This window comes from Anopheles marshallii, chromosome 3 (assembly GCF_943734725.1).
Source record: "Anopheles marshallii chromosome 3, idAnoMarsDA_429_01, whole genome shotgun sequence".
Taxonomy (NCBI): domain Eukaryota; kingdom Metazoa; phylum Arthropoda; class Insecta; order Diptera; family Culicidae; genus Anopheles; species Anopheles marshallii.
The window spans coordinates 66,924,121-66,944,333 of NC_071327.1; the positions used below are offsets into that span (position 1 = coordinate 66,924,121).

The 20,213-nt window shown below is 43.9% G+C and overlaps 1 protein-coding gene across 1 annotated transcript in view; it reads right to left on the reverse strand.

Moving 5' to 3' along the window:
* LOC128714846 (protein grainyhead-like) overlaps positions 1–20,213 on the reverse strand; it is a 136,960-nt gene that overhangs the window by 44,060 nt on the left and 72,687 nt on the right. The window contains exons 2-3 of the mRNA XM_053809727.1: positions 13,686–13,731; positions 13,082–13,180 (exon numbers count right to left, since the gene is read on the reverse strand). Of these exons, the coding sequence (XP_053665702.1) occupies positions 13,082–13,180; positions 13,686–13,731 (145 nt within the window). The remainder of the gene's footprint in view (positions 1–13,081; positions 13,181–13,685; positions 13,732–20,213) is intronic.

The following is a 20,213-nucleotide window of genomic DNA, read 5'->3' on the forward strand; positions in this document are numbered from 1 at the left end:
GGTTTTTTGGGGAGTTCGGTGCAGTGTTCAGCACGGCCACAACACAAGCGACACAATTTACCAAAACAGTCAACCATAGAGAATAGCCGAAAAAGGAGAGAACGAAAAAAAAACAGTGAAAGGGTTTAGTAAATTTAGAAAACTATTTCTCCCAATGTTCGAATGTAACATTTTCGGTGGAAATAGTACGATCTCCATTCCCGGCATCCTGGCGTGGATGCGAAAATGCTAGCATTTGGCGCTTAGGGGTTAATTGAATTTTAATTGAACGAGAAAACGTCGCCCAAAGGCACGCCGGAGACACGGGCGAAAAGAACCGAGCTGATCGATAAGCGACAAACCCGCTCACTGTGGTGTGGGCCTTGTTAAAAGCTTCATTCAAGAAAACATAAATCTTACAACCCAACCGGGACCGGGTGCATCATAATGCGATGCGGGCGAAGGAAAGAGAACATGGTAATGGGTACGGAACCGCAGCGACACGGGTCGGCGGGCACCTGATTTAATGCGTTCGGTGGTTGGCGCCAACAAGGATGCGATGGAATCGTCGCACTCGAACCGTCCTTCGGCAATTTGTTAGCATCACAACGCCAGCCGGGGCTGGCTGTGATGCGCGAAGGTGGATTATTGAATGAAGCTTTCACACTGCCCCGTTTTTGCACGTGTGCCGCCGAAGGTGGGAAATGTACGAGATAGAATCTTTATCCCCGCGGGCCAGGGTTGTGGGACATTGCAAGATTCGATATCTGCGCCGGGTTCGAGCGATCGTGAAATGATGGAAACTACAAACTAACAGTGGTTATGTGGAATGAATGTAATAGCGGCATGGAACAACACAAACTGAGCATGGATTAATTAAAAGAACGCATGATCGTGAGCGCAACGATGATGATAATTGTAAGAACGATGTGCGATGAAGATGTAAAGCCGGACGTTCATCATTGATTTGTATGGTTTAATTCTGATTAAATCTTTACATGCTTTACAGAGAGCCAAACACATTACAAGATTAATGTACATCGAGAAAGCAGTTTAATTTATATCTTATGGATCTTAGAGTTACTATTGCCGTACAATAAAATAAAAACACCACCAGCAATATAACATTCGTTTTTGTTTGCTTGCCGCACAAACTACCCAAACACGCACGCGTTTATCTTCGTCATGCCCGACGGTTATCGCCACCGCAGGCTTTGCGATTATGAAACACTTAACGACGGCTTTGGATTGATCGCAAAAAATGGCATGAAAAAAAAAAACTGAAAATGATTGATCAGCATCCGTCGCTACCTGAACGCAGCTCATGCCGCCGGCTAGCCGCTGGCAAGGGGGTTTTGTCTGTGTCGTAATGGCGAAATGGTGATTAAATCTAGAGCGCTAGACAAGTGAGACAACCCCGACACAGAAGGGGAAACAAAAACCAGCTCAACACAGGGAGCTAGCCGGGAGGTTGTGTGCGATAAAACGCTCACTTCCTCGTCAGCAATTCGGTTGAACTCGATGATGATATTCACTTTTTAAGACGGAGAATTCAATCAGCATTAGCCGGTACATTGTAGCATCTCCAAACTAACTTCAAATTGTGCATTGCAAGCGACTACTTTAATGCCTAATCGGGCAAAACTTTGGGTACGGTTGCGTGTTGCCGTTGAATCAACAGCAATCTTGTGAGTTGTTTTTGGTAAATTGAGTTCCTGGATAGCTTCGATTGCCAGGCGAAAGTATTCATGAGCTTCATCATGGACGCCACCAGCTCCGATGAGTTTCGTTAAAGTTTTGCCCATTTTGGGGGAGATCGTTGATTAAAACGCATGTATCTGGTTATTTCTGCTTCCACACCAAATGGGCTTCGTCCCATTCGTTTAGCATCTCGTTCTCCAAGTCGTTTCATTTTCTAAACACACATTCCCATAAATTAATGTTTTCTGTTTGATTGATTTTTGTCTTGCGTTGGGTTTCTTGTTACATAGTTTGTCTTATCAAAAAGCTCGGACTTCCCGAACGAGCCGAAAACGAATCAAACAGCTACACGAACATAGGAAGAATATGTAGCGAGCAGGGATAAAAATGGAAAGGTACGAGAAGGAAAATATGTTTCACGAAAACAAAAAAAAAAAAAAACGATCTCGAGCGAACGATGATTCTAATCAAAACGACAACTGTCAAAATTCAATTTCCGTTGAGCTTAATGATGGTTCTCATTCCTTTGCTGAGGATTTAACAGGCACGGGGATGATTGATTTGTTTTGCGTACACGTTACTCATTTGTTCGATTGAGATGATTTGAAAAGAGTCTTGTAAGCATATCTCTCTACCACTTGATTGTTTGTTTCAGTTGTGCATATCAACCACAGATTTTTTTTAATAAAATTCCAATTTCAATACATGATTAACCTTAAAATTGATATTTACATTTGGAAGCTTCAGAGGGTAAGGAATTTATTTATTATCATGCTGTGCCATTCAATAAGGTCAGTGAATAAAAACATTGCTGACAAGATCAGCTACTGTTACGCAGCTTGCTTGTTCGGCTTCCGCTTCAGCATGATTCTAAATCGTCTTGTTACTCCTTCTCGAACCACCCCCTGGTTTGATCTGGTTTGCGTGATGTTTACTTTGATGTTTAGACACAGCACACAATGCAGACAAACAAACAAATGATCGAACAATGAAGCAAAATACAAAAAAAAACCCCCACAAGCACAACACTTCAGCAAGACATAAAAAAACCATCGCACCAAAAATGGATGTCGATCAATAAACTGTCCAACCGGCCGAATGTAATCGCGGGCTTAAGGACGGTCCGCTGGACGAAGGACGACGCACCGAAACGAAGCATTGTGAGCAAATAACCTCCCGAAACGAAGCAAAACTACATTGAAAGGTAACAAGGTACACGCAGAAACACAGCATCAAAAAAAAAAAAGTAATCGAAAATGGATCACATTAGCGCAAGCGCGATTGATACGCGCTGTCAGAGAATGAGTCGTTTGTCGTTAATTTATGAGAGCGCATAAATGAAGCTGGACGGGACCGAGCTGCCAGCGGTTCCGCATGAGATGTGATCGCGAGTATGGAGTGATTGGGATTATTTTTGTTATTCTTTTATGTTTGTTTTGTTTTGCATTTTTTTGGCAAACAGTCAACCTGCTTGGATGAATAAAAATATCCGAAGTCAGAAAAAAAGATCAGAACACCTCTGCGTTAATCCATTTGCTGAGCTCATTAAAAAATGTTCAAAATTTGTACTGGAATTAGCTTGATTTGCTTAAGCAGGCCCAAAGGAAGAACGAAACTACATTCATTAACAAAGCAAAAGCAAAAGTAAAATCTCATTTTCTGATTAACCGAAAATGAAGAAATTACACGAACATATCCAAAAACAAACAATAATGAGAAGCAACACAATAAAACAAACCAAAACGACACGAAGAAAGTGAAAGAATTTTCTGCGAAGGATGTAATGACAATGATGCGGATGAAGGCAACATTCAGCACCACCTGCATTTGGTAGCCGGTCGATGATTTATATAATTTACGCAAAAATGTATAAAGTTATTCCGGTAGCCCGTTAAACAAGTTTCGCATGAAACGATCGATTGATTCCGATACGCGATGGTTGCGTATCAAGTGACAATTTTTTTTACCGTTTGTGTGCTGTCCAGGTTTGCTGTTTTCCGTTCTCCGTTTCACGCCATTCACTTCAAATTAAGTTGGCCAAATCGCATACGAGTCATCTGAAGAAAAGTTTTCTTCTTTAACTTCGCTTGTATTGCAACTGATTGAAATTTGATGGTATGAATTTCAATGCATTCAGTATCGATAAGCGAACCGATAACATATATGCAGTCTCGGATCGTGCAGGATTAAACGGCGATAAACACGACATGATCTAACTGAAGTCCACACCGCATCAGGTTAAATCGGTCGAGCGGGGTGTAACTCTTCAAACTGGAGCATACAATGGTACGTCCGTCTTCGCTTCGCTAATTTACCGGATTAGCGTTTTATGGCGCAAAGTGCAGCGTAATAAAATAACAATGAAATCATTTATTTCGCGCGGGTGTAGTGAAAGTATCCGGCAGCACCACAATCGATCTCGATCCTGCGAACGTTTCGTTTCGGTGAGGCAACTTTCGAAACGCAAAATCGAAGGATTTTATCCGACGTCGTCCTGCACTTCGCATTCGACTGCTTCGGACTGCGCAACGGACGGCGGCTGTGGGAATGGTCCAACAGTCCGAAGCGCCGACTAAAAGATGGACGAACGATTTTTATGGACGGCCCTTGATTCAGCTCAAAGTGTGTATTTAATTTTTGCCATCCTCGCGAACACTGCATTTCGTTCCAGCCAATCACACAAAAATGGCGTACCGAAAGCCGTTAAAGTTAAGTGCATTTTCACATTTAATATTTTTTAATTGCGTACCCATTTTACGACACACGTATCGTGCACGTTGGGAATGTAGCGTTTGCTGTCGAAGGAAAGGCCCAGCCCAGAATCTCATGGGCCCTGGGGTGGGATGTTTTTATTCACTGATTTGCAGGGTTGTTTTTTTTTCTTGAATGAAACCAATAAACAGGACGAGTTTGATTCGATTTATTCTTCGTCCAAATTTCATTTCATTTAAACCGGCGTCGAAAGAAAATTAATTATAAATTCGACAAAGACGATTATCGAACGCACACTGGTTGTGGATGTGTATAAACTCTTGATTGGTTTCCTCGCCGCAACGAAATGGCACATTTGATCGTTCGTAATCGTCACACTGTGAGCGCGAAAACGGAAATGGAGACGACGATCGTCACCCAAAAATTGGAGCAATATAAGGAGGACCGATTAGCCGCGCTTGGTGATCTGCTTACGCATATGGTTCGATTGCTTTCTTAGCACAAAACGATGGATAATCAATGACTAGCCTACAACAGCACCGCCCATGTCCCTCGCTATGTGAAGTATCCTTTCGCAGGGGGTATTGGAAATTTCGTTTCGAATTATTCAACGGTACGAAATACGACTCCTACCACCCATTGCAGTGCCGAAAGAAGATCTAATAATTTCTGAAAAAGAATTAATTAACTCCCTTCGGACCGAGGAGTGTTTGAATCCTCACGATCACCTGCTGGCTTGCCACTGCGCGCTGTGTTTTGTTCGATATTTTGTTCACAGTTTCCTTTGCACACGCTCTATCTCTCTCGCTCTGCCTTTCTCACTGGAACTCAACCCATACCACACATACCATACACGTATCACACGCAAAAGCATTGCTCTATCTGCATCGAAATTATTACCTTCGATTCTTAATTATACTCAATAAATTTGGATTTTATTTATCGTCCGTACGCGATTGGTCCATACGAAAGAAACGAAAGACTCCAAGCGACGAACCTTTTGGGGATGGCGAGAATTTTAGGCATGCGTGCGCGAGAGAGGGAGAGCGAGCGAATTTCAAACGATTGAAATTGGAATGAAATGTTCGCCCGCTACCTCGCCGTGTGATGATGGTCGCCGGGACCGTGTAAAAGCCGACGATGGTGACGATCATCATGATGAAGATGATGATGATGATGATAGTATTGGCCTATTCAGCTAATACCGATCGGGAATAGTAATATAATGATCGGCACCGAATCAAGCACCCCGAAACCTAGCGTGGCACAAACATACACACACGCACCCCGTCCGGGGTTCCAAGGGGTAGATTGGTAGCTCATTTAATTTTTAATCAGATTTCACAGACGTAAAAGGTTGAGATTTCTGTCGGCTTCGGATTACCCGGCGATCGCAATCGATGCGCTCGCGCGAAAGGGTACGGTGCATGGCGGGAGTGGCGCATTATGAATATTTATGCGCCAGATTAGGTTATGCTGCGATACATTCTCCCACTTGGGTCCATACGGGAGGGAAAATCTGCATAATTTTCTAGCACTCTCCCTCCGCCCCTTTGCTTTCTGCCGCTCGGTGTGTCGTCGATCGCAAACCCAAGGCCGTGTGTACCGATTGATCTTCCAATTTTCATCACCACCAGCATTGTTTGATTGGAAACCGATCGTCGCATCATCGGTGGAACGATGTGTGCAATTAGCGGAAGCTGCTGCACCGTGTACCGTACGGGGTTGGATTTGTGTTTTGGGGGGGGGTTGGGAGCACAACAATTAAGCGAGTGGGTGACGTTATTTTATTCCCACACACGCACGACACCTTTCATCAGCGCTATTGTTTGTCGTTTCGAAAGCGCTATGAAGGCATGGCAAACCGCACGGTTGTGTTATTATTTTCCCCCAACGGATCGGGAAGACACATTCCTATCGCATGATTGTTTTCTCACCCGCAGCGCTACACAAACATTACCTCATTTTTCGTCGCTAATTAATGATAAATCTACTAATAGTTGGAAACATTCCGTTCCTTTCCGAAAGAGTCCCATCCCATCCCCGGGCTGTCCTACTCATAAATTAGCACCACCCGGGTGTGTGGTAGGGTGGTTGGTGCGCAGATAAACGTGCCATCGAGCAGCCACTTTACTTTACCGTCGTTCTTTTCCGTTTTTTTTTGTAGGCTACGTTCCGATATTTATTTCCCACCAAGTAGGAAGAACGGCAAAAAACAAGCACACATTTCAGCTGATAGGAACAAACAAAACACTATCACGACCTCCCGCTATTGGGTCATCCAAACTCCCGTCGGTGCGGTACGGTGCCTGTTTCGGTGCAGATGGGCAGCTAATTTATGCCGTACCGATAATAACTCGATAAATTGTCATTTGTTATGCACGGCTGCGTGCTGGTGTGAAGCAACCCACACACTTCAAACACACACGAGTGTTTGTGCTGTGTGTTTTTCTTTTTCGCACCGGAAAGCTACTCAAAACTTGAAGGCTTCTTGGTGGCCCGAAAAAAAAAAAACAATACAATGCCGGTGCAAGAACCTTACGCAAGGTTCATGCTTTCCTATCAACATCGTTCAACTTAACTGGCAACAAACGCTTCATACACCACCGGTAAGAATCGACCGGTCTCCTTCACATTGTACAGGCCAGGGAAAGGATGATAACAGCAAACAACCGGGTTGATAAGTGGGGAACGTTTTGAAGGCGATCGGAAGTGTCCATCAGCAGGAAATGAAACAGTCTCATTAAGGAACGACTAATGACTGTCAAACGTTTCACACCGCTGGGCGCGTTGAATTGAAGCTTTGTTTCTACTTAATTGTAGCACTTGCGAATGACGTATTGAATTGCTTCTTTTCGTATGGGACGTGTCGTGTCTAATATAAGCGATTATTAAATTACACTAATATGAATACAACATTTTATCTGCCATCCGTTCATAAACTTATGACAAATTTGTATCGTCTCTCCGCTTATGTCCCACAAGCACATGAACATCCAGCATGCGATAACAAGCAGGATAAATACGCAAAGATGGTGTTTAAGATAGCGCATCGCAGTAAGACGCACCATCACGCACGTATGCTCTGTCTTTTCACTGAAGCATCGTACAGCACGCAACGTTGCTGTGCAACATTCAGCTCCGCTCAACTCCGCAACGCATCAAATTGTTTCACGTGACTACCGTACAGGTAAAACAATTCGACTCCATCACGCACAGCCGAACTCCGTCCGCACAACCGAAAGGCGTGCCACATTAAGGAACAATTATGCGCAGGACAAATCGGCGGGCGAAAGAGGGCGAACACAAAATAGGGAGAAGAATAAAGAAGGCTTATGTAGGCAAAGCAACGACAAAAAAAAACACAAGAAATTCAGGAGGTCATCTTGAAGCACCACTAGCGGCACTATCGGAAAGGACGAAACACTTTCGGACACGAGAGGCACGTTCACGATCGTTCGCCGCACGATACACCCGTAAACACCACGCACTGCGATACACACGCCGGGGCGCCCGCGATGTTGGTAAAATTATCCGATCCGCAACAGTAAAGACAGGCACCCCAAACACGTCCTTTTCGGTCAGTACAAATTTTGCCTTAAACTGTCATATTTAAAATAAATTACTGTCCACTCACACGGTACCGGGCACGTAAAATTGCTGCATTTTTGCATTTCCCAGTCATTACGCGCGATGGCGGGAAAGAAGAGTGTCCTTTTACTTTTTACACGTACAGTACGCGTTTGTACCACAATTAAAGGACCAGTGCGTACAGGCAACAAAACTACCCGATTCACTGTTGCTGCCAGCACGTTTACTGTTGTCGATCGATCGAAAGGGATTGTTGAAATATTTGTGTCCAGATGTGGTTGTTTTTTTAGGTCGACCATAGTTTATGCGCACGCAAAGTTATGCTCGGGCGACCCGGTATCGATCAGGCACAGTTTTTGCACTTGCAACGAAACGCGAAGTTGCGCACTTCAGGTCGAACGACGATCATCGATCATACTCCAATAAGTCAAGCCTTGCGCGCTTTACTATGTAAATAGCCACAGTAACCAAAATATGTTGTTTCCATCATTTCACGAGCTTTGTGCAGGAACTCTTGTCAATCATTCGGCCGGGAGTTTGAGCGGAAGGACACGAAAAGGCAAAAATAACTCACCAGAAATCAAATCGGTAAAGGACACACTTTTACTACGAATAAATTGTGAGAACTTTTTTGGAGTGTAAAATTATATCCCACTCGAACACTACTCTTCACAGGTGGTTGAATATTTCCTCAAGAGTGAAATAATCTCTACGACAATTTGCTTTTCTTTTTGGCGCACAAACGGAAAACACAACGACACCAATAAACACCTTTAATAACACTTTTTCTCGAGTCGTGATGGGCTTAATTCACACTTTCCGGCCCTGCGCGGAGAAACCTTATGCACACACGATTTATCATTCGGTTCCGTACAACTGCAAGGACCAACACGGCACTAGCAAAAATCTACCGCACGCACGGACACGCACCCGCAACAGAGCACGAGCAGCGGACGACGATGAACAGAAAACGCACGCACGTTCACTCGATCTCGATTCATCAACGTCTTTTGATAGACTAAATCAAGCACCCGGGGCCCGCGTAATCAGAGTGCGCTGATGAGGTCCGTCCTCGACGTCGCCGGTCGGTTTTGTCGGGTCGCAATCTCTCGTTGCGGGAGGGGGGAGAGGGAAGCAGAACGGGACGGGAGGAACGCACTCTGTTTGCAGGGAAAGGAATACACCAGGAAGGCAGTGTGAACACTCGAGTGCGTACGAAAACAGCGGGAGCGTGTGTGTGCACGAGCGGGAAGCATTATGTACCGGGCGATCGGTGAGCGAGATCGAGCCTGCGCTCGGAACTCGCGGCGCAGCGCGAAGAAACGAACGAAGGAGAAAGAAAGCAAAAGGGAGAGCAAAAGCGAACAAGGGAATGGAACGAAGAGATAACGAAGACGTACGTACGCGGCTGCAGAAGGAAAAACCGGTAAGAAGTGCGTAGAAAGCAATGAGCAAGAGGTTTCCTTCATCCTCGGGGCGGGGTACGCTGGGAAGGAGGGAAGGGAGAACCTAGGGAAAAGGGCACTCATGTGTGTGAGAAGCATGCGCAAGGAGGACGGCGAATGGATGACGGTGATGGATGCGCAAAGTATACGCGCGCACAAACCTCAAGCCCAGCGTAGATCGAAAAAGTGTCTTCCTTTTCTCCAAAGGTGCTGCTACTCGCTCAGGGCAGGGTGAGTGATTTCCCGGGCCTAGCTCTGGGAGGAGAACTGCTGTCCTATTTTGAGTTATAGGACATCGCGATCGAATTCGTGAAGGATTCTGTGAGTATCCTGGCAAAGGTATTCCAGTATTGGTAACTTCTTTAGTTTTATGTTGTCTAACGTCTCAATGTTTAAAACTGACGGTATTCAAGAAAAGGTCTTCCAGACACCTGTGATAAAACCTCAAACCATTGGCAGCTTCTAAACAATAATACATTGCGAAACGTGTTCCTGTTTGCGGAATTCCACGCAGCGTTTAGCTGTCCTTGAAATTGCCTCCCATTAGAAAGAAACCAGAACGTACAACCCTTTACGCGTGTTCGGTGTTCTTTTCTTGGGCTTCCAAAAAAAAAAAAACGCTAAAAACCCATAAAACATCATGACGCAAACACACCCCGAACTAGAATGTCCGAAAGTGCGTCTGGTTCGAAGAGGAACGACTTCGCCGAACCGCGTAGTCTCGGCTGCTTGTTCGTCGGCAAACTTCCTTTACCGTGTTCCAGGATCCACCGCACGTCCTCTACAATAGCGCACAGAATGGGCCATAAAACTATGGAGAGCATACCTTCTCTCCGCGGCGTCTGGGTTCGTTTAATGTAGAATTTTTAGTGCCACATTTCCCGGCCCTTCACTTCCACCGGGGCCAGGTGGGAAAGCTGCTCCACGGCCAGCGACACCATCGTTGGGTAACATTTTGCGTTTTATGTTTCCGCTTTTCTAGCGCAAAAGGCGCAGAATGCGCAGAAACAGCGCAGAACTTCCATCAACCTTCGTGCAACGCGGTTGCAAACTCCCGGTGCCGGTGGTGTTAGACGTGTGGATTTAGATGTAGAAGGAAGGAAACATTTTAATGGTTCACGCGGGTTGCAGAAGCAGCGTTAGACACTAAAAACCAAACCGGCCGGCCGAGAGTGGTGAACGGAAACGCACAGGTCAAAAAGGCAAGAATGGGTTATGGTTTATAGCGTTGCAACACTTGAGATCCATTTTCTCGGAAGCGGAGATATGCTGTATCGTTTGGTTTTTTTTTAGTTTTAGTAACTTATTCTATCATTCTAAACAACAACGAAACGGCTAAAACAATACCTTGAACGTGACATGCTATGATGCAGTTTGAATGCTTAAAAGTGGTCATTATTTCAGAGACAACTTCGACAGGACTTGTACATTTTCCAGAAGCATAATCCAACCTTAAAGACTTAATAAAATGAACAGAGCGATATGAGAGTACGAATAAAAGAGCATTGTGCTGGACCCTTTTTAAAGAACATTCATAAGCATAATGCATTCTACGTTACATTTGACACAGCATAATCCACCCCGATCGATTACCGATTGCTAATCGGCCAATTGACAAATGAATTGCCATCAACAGTCACATATCGGTTGACAACCATAGGCTACCCCTACCACCAGCCCAATGCATTCGATTGCATTTTCAAGTGGTTCCACGCTGCGCGATGCAATTGCGCCCTGTCGTGTGTTTGAGTGTGCATTTTGTGTTTTGCAAACAAATAAAAAAAAAACTGTCCCGCCCGGTAAAGTGGCAATGCGAAAGGTTATTCTGCGGCATGGGGTTGGTTCTTTTGGAAGGTTCTGTACGTGTGCAATAGTGTGCGAACGGTGTGTCGCAGAAATCGGATCAATATGGAAATATGGACTCGCAACCCTTTCTTTCGCACCCAGCGCACGGGAAAAGGGTTGCAAAGAAGGAAAAAAATTGGCAATGTAGGGAACGCGTTACGTCGCAGGGTGCTTTCACCCTGCGTGTGTGTACTTTCGTTTCGAAAGGACGCGCTATTGGAGAGGGATGACAAATCGAAAGGATGTTGATGTGATGTGATACAAAAGGGAGCGAAAATAAATATAATCGATACGATTGACTTCCTGAGAAGGATAAAAAGGATGTTCGAAAGAAAAAGGATTCTAAAATCAAAACAAGTGTCGTAAGCACGTATTTATAGTCTAGTAAAACTAATCGCACATTCAATGATGTATAAAGCGAGCAAAATTATTGGATCAAATCGACGACGTGTATTTAAATTACTTTGTCTGAAATGGAAAGGAACCGATGGTTGGATCCTATAAAACAGGAACAACAACCCCACCCTAAGTGAGGGGGAGTAAAAGGCGTCTGACGATGCACTCTCCTCCAAAAAGAGAGCGTCAAAATCATTCGATCGTGCGCAACGACAACAACAACCGCACAACGCAGCAACGAAACCATCGGGTGCATATTCCGGGGCGTCAATCGTTTCGGGCCAGCAGGGCCACACACTTATCACTTCAACTCGCGATAATGTAGCGCAAATAGTGGCGGCGTTCGCTTCCACTCTAAAATCGGTTCCTTAATTCACCCCGTTTTCGGACGTTCGCAACGCGAACACAACAACAACCAGGACGCGGGCGAAAGTTGACTGTCAGTGATCGGTCAGTACGATTCCACATTGTCGGACGCACATACCACGAGTGGAGCAAAAAGGATCCCCTGTTTTGCGATCAAACGCGATGATTGTCGGGAAGGTAGGGCGGTGAAGAGATGGAGGTTTGGAAAAAGGACAACCATAGAAGATCGTGTACGATCGGGTTTGCGATTGATTGTGCAGGGGCAAAAGATAAAATCCCCCAATCCTTCTCGCTCGCTTTAACGATCCTTACACAATCATATATGCATGTGAACGCGGCTCGTTGAATGGAAGGATTTGTTGTTATCGTTTTTGTTCCCTTTTTTTTTTGCTCTACAGGAGCAGTGGCGCTTTCGTTTGCGTTTCGGCAGAACCATATATGGAAGGTGGAACATGCAAGTACGGTACACACCGGTACACACACACACCATCGGAAGGAGAAATCGCGAGCAAACGAGAAATATGCGGCTTTTGTCAGCTGTCAGGGTAAATTAAATTATCGGCAAATTGAAAGTATCCCATTTTTTTTCCTGTTCTGTTTTGATTGTTTGGGAAGGATAGTGTGCGTTGTTTAATCAATGCTTTCGTCAGCTCAGTGAAGGTTGTCCTTCAGGAGAAGAATAAAATTGTGTTATATAAATTTGCCGACATGTGTGTGCTGTAACGAGCAGGTGGGATGATGATTGGTTTTGATGGATTGCTGATATTCCAAACACTTTTTCGTGAGGAGTTGAACGAAAGGTTACTTGATCAAGATTAATGCCAAATGAGTTCGATCTTTGAGGCAAGGTTTTAGTGGTTAACACCGGGAGTTTACGAAAATGATATCCTAACCCATTGGAACAGGTTTTTCCGTTGCGAAAGTTGAATATTAAATCAAATGAAACAATAAAACACCCCGAACGATTTGATGAGTATACCCATACCGCGATCTAGTGATCGGTTCGATTGTATATGCAGTGGTGTGAAAATGAGCAATAAACTCACCTTCTGGCTGCGAGGATTTTTCGGCTCCTTGCGCAGATCTTCCGGCTCACGCTTCACGTTGATCGCCTGTGTTGATGGATGTGCACCAAGCAGCAGATCCTGTTTGGGGATAATGTTGTGATTAGCATTATTGAAATCATACCAATTTGCTTGGTTCATTCGGTGCGTTGTAAATAATAACAAGAAGGGTTACACATTTGTTTATAATTCCGAAAAAATCATGACAAAACCCAGTTTAATATAATGCAAGTGTTTCCTTTTCATTAAATATGGTATCTTTATAAAAATATTTGAAAAAACTGCAGGAATTATAAAATCGTAACGCAATGTAACGCATGCTAACGCTTCTAATATGCGCGAGAAACAAGGAACGCGTTGTTCGTACTCACTCACTCATTTTACCACGCGTGCGATTAAACACGCCCACTTTTCCACTGCGCAACTACGATTCGATGAGCTCCCCACATCGGGCACTCATGTGCGTGAGTGACTTTAGATTTGATTTGAACATCAACAAGGATTTTTCGTTCTGAAAATCGATCCTCGCGTCTTAAAAGGATCCATGCTTAAATACGCTAAAACAATAACAACTTAAATAACATACCATTGCTTGCAGTGTCTGTCCATTAAGCTTGGCGCCCGAGTTGGTGCTACGTGTTGATGCGTGCACAATCCAAACGATAATTAGCCCCCGAACGCGTCATCACACGGCAATGGGAGGCGGCGTACAGCGATCGTCATCAGCATCATTCAGCGCCGTCATTCATCGTTGTCATCGTTGCCGAGTGCAAGTGCAATTTGACCGGTGGTGAAGTGAACGCCAGGACGCAGCGCCGGAAATGAAATAAATAAAACCAAATAACATTTTTCATTAGAGATGAGCTGGAATGGGGCCGGGCTGGACGCTGCCAGCAACTGTTGAAAATGGGGTGTCATAAATTGTGTGAGATTATTATGTCGAAATATCCATTTGCTTCGCTCTTGGGGCACATTAAAACCTTCCTTTTTTAATATTTTCGCCAAACTGTCGCCCGTGTACCATCACACCCCTTTCACTCCCAAGGCTTGGAAAAGTGTTCCCTGCTATTTATTTTTTTTTCAGTCGAACAGTCGAGAGCAAATCAGCTCGTCTGCACGTAGATGGATGCGACATGGTCAACATTAAATTCACGCTTTTGCGCGTATTTGACCATCAATGCACATTTGCCGAGGGTTGCACTTTTCACAAACCGCCTTCAAAACACACTTTAGTCAGCAACGACGCCCCAATGGGGCACCTTCTGGGAGAGGAAAATAAATCTCCCCATAAAGCTACAAATGTGCCGTGGCTGATTATCAATGAAAAACGCTCTGCCCTTATCCGTTTCAGGGGGTTGGGTCTTCACCATCCCCATTCGCTCCTCACCAAACCGTTTGTCACTCCACTCCACGTGTGCTAGTTTTATAAATGCAATTAAAATATTTATCATTCGCTGTGTGGACGCATCCTGACGGTGAAAGCAAGGCGACTTCGAAAATAGGGAGGGGGCCGTGCAAACAACCTCGTTGAGAAAGATCATAAACATTTATGCTTTTATTGCCGGGTCGTGCTGTTTGGTTGCTCCCAACACGCATCACGAGCTGTGACTCTCGCATCAGTGACACTTGTTGCATCGGCGCGGCAGACGGATGGTTGGAGTTTTCTGCTGCATTCGTTTTATAATGAAATTTCATCAAATTTGGAGCAGATTTGCTGTGGAATGGGGATTTTATGACAAAAAAAAACTCCAACGTTCGCGCCCTTACAATGCCGGAGATCTGAAGAGATTCTTCCCTTCAAACACCGATGAAGACCGTGGAGCATTTTGTAGCTAATTAAGTTTTGAGAGTTTAAGCCCAAACGAACAAAGCGAACCAGCTGACGCAAATCGCACTCTAAACCGGGCGCGCTTGATCGGTTTTCAGGGGAGACACCATAAAAAATTCGGCAGATTCAATTTACATAAAATCATAATAAATACCTCCTGCCTTTTCTTAGCCGTGCCCCGTTCTGTAGGTACCGCCGTCTTAGGGAAGTACCCGTAACTGTTCGTCGGATAAAAAGGGACGAAAAATATGAGAGATTTCAACTGATTGATCGTAAAAAAGGAAGACAAAATTGATCGTTTTCGGGGTTTTTTTTTTCCTTTTCTCTGCTCTCGCACCCTTTCCGGAGGTGTTTTGTGAGGGCCTAGCTTTCGTGAGGGGTTCCGAACGGCTGTTTTGCCAACGAATCCCAGATGGGCGTAGGTTATGATATTTGAAGTTGTGCTGTGCTTGTGCTGTGTTGGATCTCGCTGCAAGATCATTTCTTTCTCGGAGCGTTGCATTTTTATTGACACCAGCAAACAACGAAAATACAATCTTGCGCGATATCTGGAGCGATCGTAAATATTTTTATGTGCTCTCGTGTGTTCCGAAAACAGAACGATTGGAATGATAAAGAAAGGACAAAATAGCCTCCCCAGCGTATTTATTGGTGTAAAATGTACGGTATTTAAATGGCGGCCTGGATGCGGGCTTTTGCGATTGATCGAGAGAAATTCGATTATGAACGCATCAGTGCCGATAGCGAGGGGTAGAACGTTATATGGTTATAAAACGGTTTACAACATACCACCGCCCAGCGGAGACTGTGAATTAACCTGTCTCCGAGGGCATAAAACCAAACATACCGTGTTGTGCTTGGTGGAAATAAACGCCAACCAGCCAGTGGAGGGCCCCATTTTTGTTACGTTCGGTATGGTTTGCTATTGTCGGTTTGAAAGATTTTAGTACGGATGAAACGGTTTTGTGGTGAAACAGTTCCGCTTCTATTTTACGACTTCGGTTGCATTTGTTCATTAAGGTTTGTAACCCGTGGGGAGGAGTTCAGCGTGAAATATTATAAATTATTCATGATTTTATTTATCTCTCTCTCTGTGGGAAACCATCTAAAAATAATTTTGATGAAAAATTGCACTTGTTTGTGGCTAAAAACAATTAAATTATTCAACATTTCAAATGCCATAGCTACCAACAAGCTATATCACCGTCCAAAACGAACAAATTGCAATAATCCGAGAATATGGCAACATCTTTCAATCAACTTTATGGCTACGACGTCAAAAATAAGCCCATTAATTAGCTCGGAAAGGTTGTGTCCCCTAACACATGCGTCCTTCCGTCGCATTGAGAAAAGGGACGATGATGGGTTCTTTATAGCCCATAGTGGTCGTGTAATTGTCGCCCATTTTTGGTGACGACTTGCCTGAATCTTCTGGCGGACGGCCATAAATGCGTCGTTTGTTTCGCGCCGTGTGCAACAGTGTGCCAGACAGGAATGCGCACAGGAAGTGGACCATAAAGTCACGTTACCGTACCGATAATGGGATCTAGCAGGATAAAAGGATTCCTCACCACTGATGAAACATGCTATTTTAAATAATTTAGCTTTGCTTAATCATTAATTCTAAAAATATAAAAAATGTAATACAATTACCAGTGTAAGTCTTGCAAACACAAAACTCAATTAGGATTTTCAGTTTAAAATCATTGAGTTTTATGAATTACTTGTATTCATTACAATTTCAGATTTTTGTACGCTGATGTGGCACAGTAAAATAATTCTAGGTTCAAGAGCTTAGACAATTCATAGGCTCACGATCGACGATGTCAACACTCAGGCATTTTTGTGAAAATTTTAAAAAGTAAACCACTAACGAACCACCCTTAGCAATTAACGTAGCAAAAACTGATTGTTGTGACGTTGAACGTTGTCGGTTGTTGTTTGACTGCAAGGTAAAAAAAAATACCGTGGCACGAAAAAACGGCAATACGGTAGTCAAGTTGTCAAGCAATCATAGTTCCACAGTGCACATTAGGTTCTCAAGGTTTCGGCGGGTAGATGTCTAAGCGTTAAAATTCTTTCCAGATTACGTTTGTGCGCTGAAAGACATAAAAACTACACTTCAAGACGTGAAGCGAAAGCGAGACGCAAGAGCGATAAATCCACTGTCGGTATCGTACGGAATAATGAAAGGAAATTAATCTGGGATTTGAAAGCGATCCTCTTTGCAGACGGTATATGTACGATGCTATGTAGGTAGTTACTTCGTGCACCGTAATCGAGACCCCACACTGCAGGAAAATTCCCTATTATCGCATCGAATGAGCGGCAGTGCGCGATCTCAGGACTCAGGAGCCCGATCAGCGCCTCTGGGTGGCTATAAATTATGCCTTTACCCCTCGCTGTACACCCGGCTTGCGATCCGTTCGCAACCATTTTTTTCCATGCAAAGCAGGGTGAAATGGGTTCGAACAATTCTTGAACGCAAGCAGTAAGCTGAAAGAAAAATAAATCCTCAATCACACAGCCATACGCGCACGCAACAGCCAAGGGGCGCGAAGGTAAAACATTTTCTTTGCGTGCGGCTGTAAGGTGCGTTTTCCAGCAGCAGGATCCTTTTTTGCTGCTCGTCTAATCATAACAATTCGGAAATAATAAATAATAATGAGCAAAGAAAGTGCTCCTGTTAGTACCAATCCACGAGGTTGCTGTGAAGGAATTTGGTGCAACTGCAGAGAGCATTCCTTTCTTTTGAGAGATTTACGGGGATTCATTTCAGAATGCAATTGGATCAGAATAATTAGGATGACGAGAAAGAATTAAAGGATTTAACCGGGGTAAGTACTTCGACATTTATTTTAGCCAATAATTTAACTACGAAATCGAAAATTTCTGTTTGAACTCGTAATTCATTAATCTTGTTTTTAAATTGGCCACTATCCTTTTTCTAGAATATCTTATTCCAAGTGCTCATTCCTATGGCTCAGAGATAAAGCTACCAAATCCACGATTTCTTGCCTCAACAGCACATGTCAGGTTGGATTAGGCTCCATCTCGAAACAACTTAAATACATCAACGGCAAGATTGAAGCCTTGCCGTACATAGAAAACCCCAGGGATGATTTTTTTTTTGACGAACTCAACGGGAGCAAGAAATAAAAACTCTCCACACAGTAAGGTGTGCCCGGCTGAGTTAATCCACAGTAGCAGACGCTTCGCGTATGGCATTTGTTTTATCTATTTAGCTATGGGGGGGAAACAAGAAAACATTAACCAACCCGGTCGGTTCGCTACCGAGAACTCAGCAGTGTCGGCATGCCGACAACGGAAGCCAAGGCGAAGCGAGGTTTAAAGTGGACTGGCAGGGATCAAATCCCATTTCCTTCTGCTCTGTCCATTTCGGTCGATGGAATCGGAAGAATTTCGGGATAATATGATTAGTCGTGGATGTGCTGCTGTCTCGAGCGCTATCTATCATATTTTTCGATCCATTGTCTTGTTCTCCTTCATTTTCTACTCGCTGCTCTACTTAACCAACGTGGTGGAGTGCTACCGAAGCACCGGGAAACGGTGGAAAAGGATTGTGAAATACTTTCCATGTCTACCGGTGATATGCTGCGGTGCGTCTGTTCCGCACCGGAATGCTGGTAGCAACCGTATCTCGGTTGCGATATCGCAACGGCTTTAAGCCGGAATCAAGCTGACGTAGATTTAGAGCAAATGTCCGTTAGCTTTAGAAGTGTGCTGAATACGTGTCTATTTTCATTCAAATCCAATATCTGCGCTTTTTTTGTAAGCTTATTGCATAGCGAGTGGCTGTTTTGATACATTAGCACTGCTTCTTCCCTTTCTTCCCTTTTAGCGCTAAAATGATAATCGTTTACCTTTTGAATGATTATTATACGAAAAACGAGGAATGAAACAGAAGTCAATGATTAAAGTCAGGTTCCCACCCCACAATCCGTTTCCTTTCCAACGATTGTTAGCATTATAATTTTAATCGACAGTGACAAAAGACATCGCTGTGGGCACAAGCGACGAACCTTTCTAATATGCCCAGTTGCTGCTTGGGATGAGCGGAGATATAAATCGCGAAAAAAAAAACACGGAGAAAACAAACGAACGATTATCTGAGCCAGTGAGGCTCCTTTCGGGTTTCCTAACAGGCCCTTTCGAAGGGATGAATAACAAACCGCAGGGTTTGCCTCCTACTCGATTGCGTCTCAGATGTTCAATGCACTGCTGATAAACATCTTTTTTACGTTCGTTTCACCTCACCGCATAGTCCCTTCCATTTCGTTGGAAGTTGAAAGGGTTCGATCGGCATTCCCCTGCTGTACGCAACCAGATTAATTGTGAATTTGTGAAACGAAATCTTTCCCAACCTGAACCCTTTTTCGCTACCGCGATCTTTGCGCTGTCCGGCTTATTTAGAATTGACTTCCTATTGCTACCGATTACCTGCCGCTATTAGGGAAGACAGTGAAGAATGTCTCCTCATTTTCCGAGCGGGAAGCTAGTCCATGCGTTGGTTAGCAGAAGCATTTCTTAATTGGAACAAATGTCTCACGCCTATGTGCAGACAATCCTTACCCGGCTAGGCGGAGGGTCGATGAATGGAAACATTTTACACAACAACGCACATTCGGGGAACCGCGGAACTTTCAATGGCTCATTTCATCTTTTCACACACGAACCGGTGTCCGATCGAAATTGTGTCAGGTTTGTTTCAGGGCTTTTGTTGTATCACGTGAATATAGTGATTTCGATTTTATGATCCTCGCTGCTCCCCACCAGATTAGTATCGCTTTGTTTGATCCACGCAGCCATCGGGGATAGTGTGTGGATTTATTGGGGGAGAAGCTTGGGAGTGGAACCCATTTTACACAAACAAAGGTCGTTTTTTTACGATTGCATAACGGTGGTTCGATTATTAGTCCCATCTGAGAAGTTAACGAGATACTTTTGTTATTTAAAGTTTGAGACTCTTCCAGCTTATCCTTTCAAAATATTGGCTTCCTCTGTTGTTCCTTGGTTTGTTAGTTTATGCATTGTACTGCACAAATGATATTGGAAATGCATCGTTTTAATCGTTTCCTGAAAAGTTTAAATTTAGTATATTATTTTACATATTCTCCAACCTTTTTTGAATATGGTTGTAATTAAATTTAAATACTTCTGCTGAAATAACATCAAATTCGTAGGTTTGAAAAAATACTACCAACATTTAATTTAATTTCGCTCATAACTTCATTCACATTTAAATGGGATCCTTGAATAAAATGA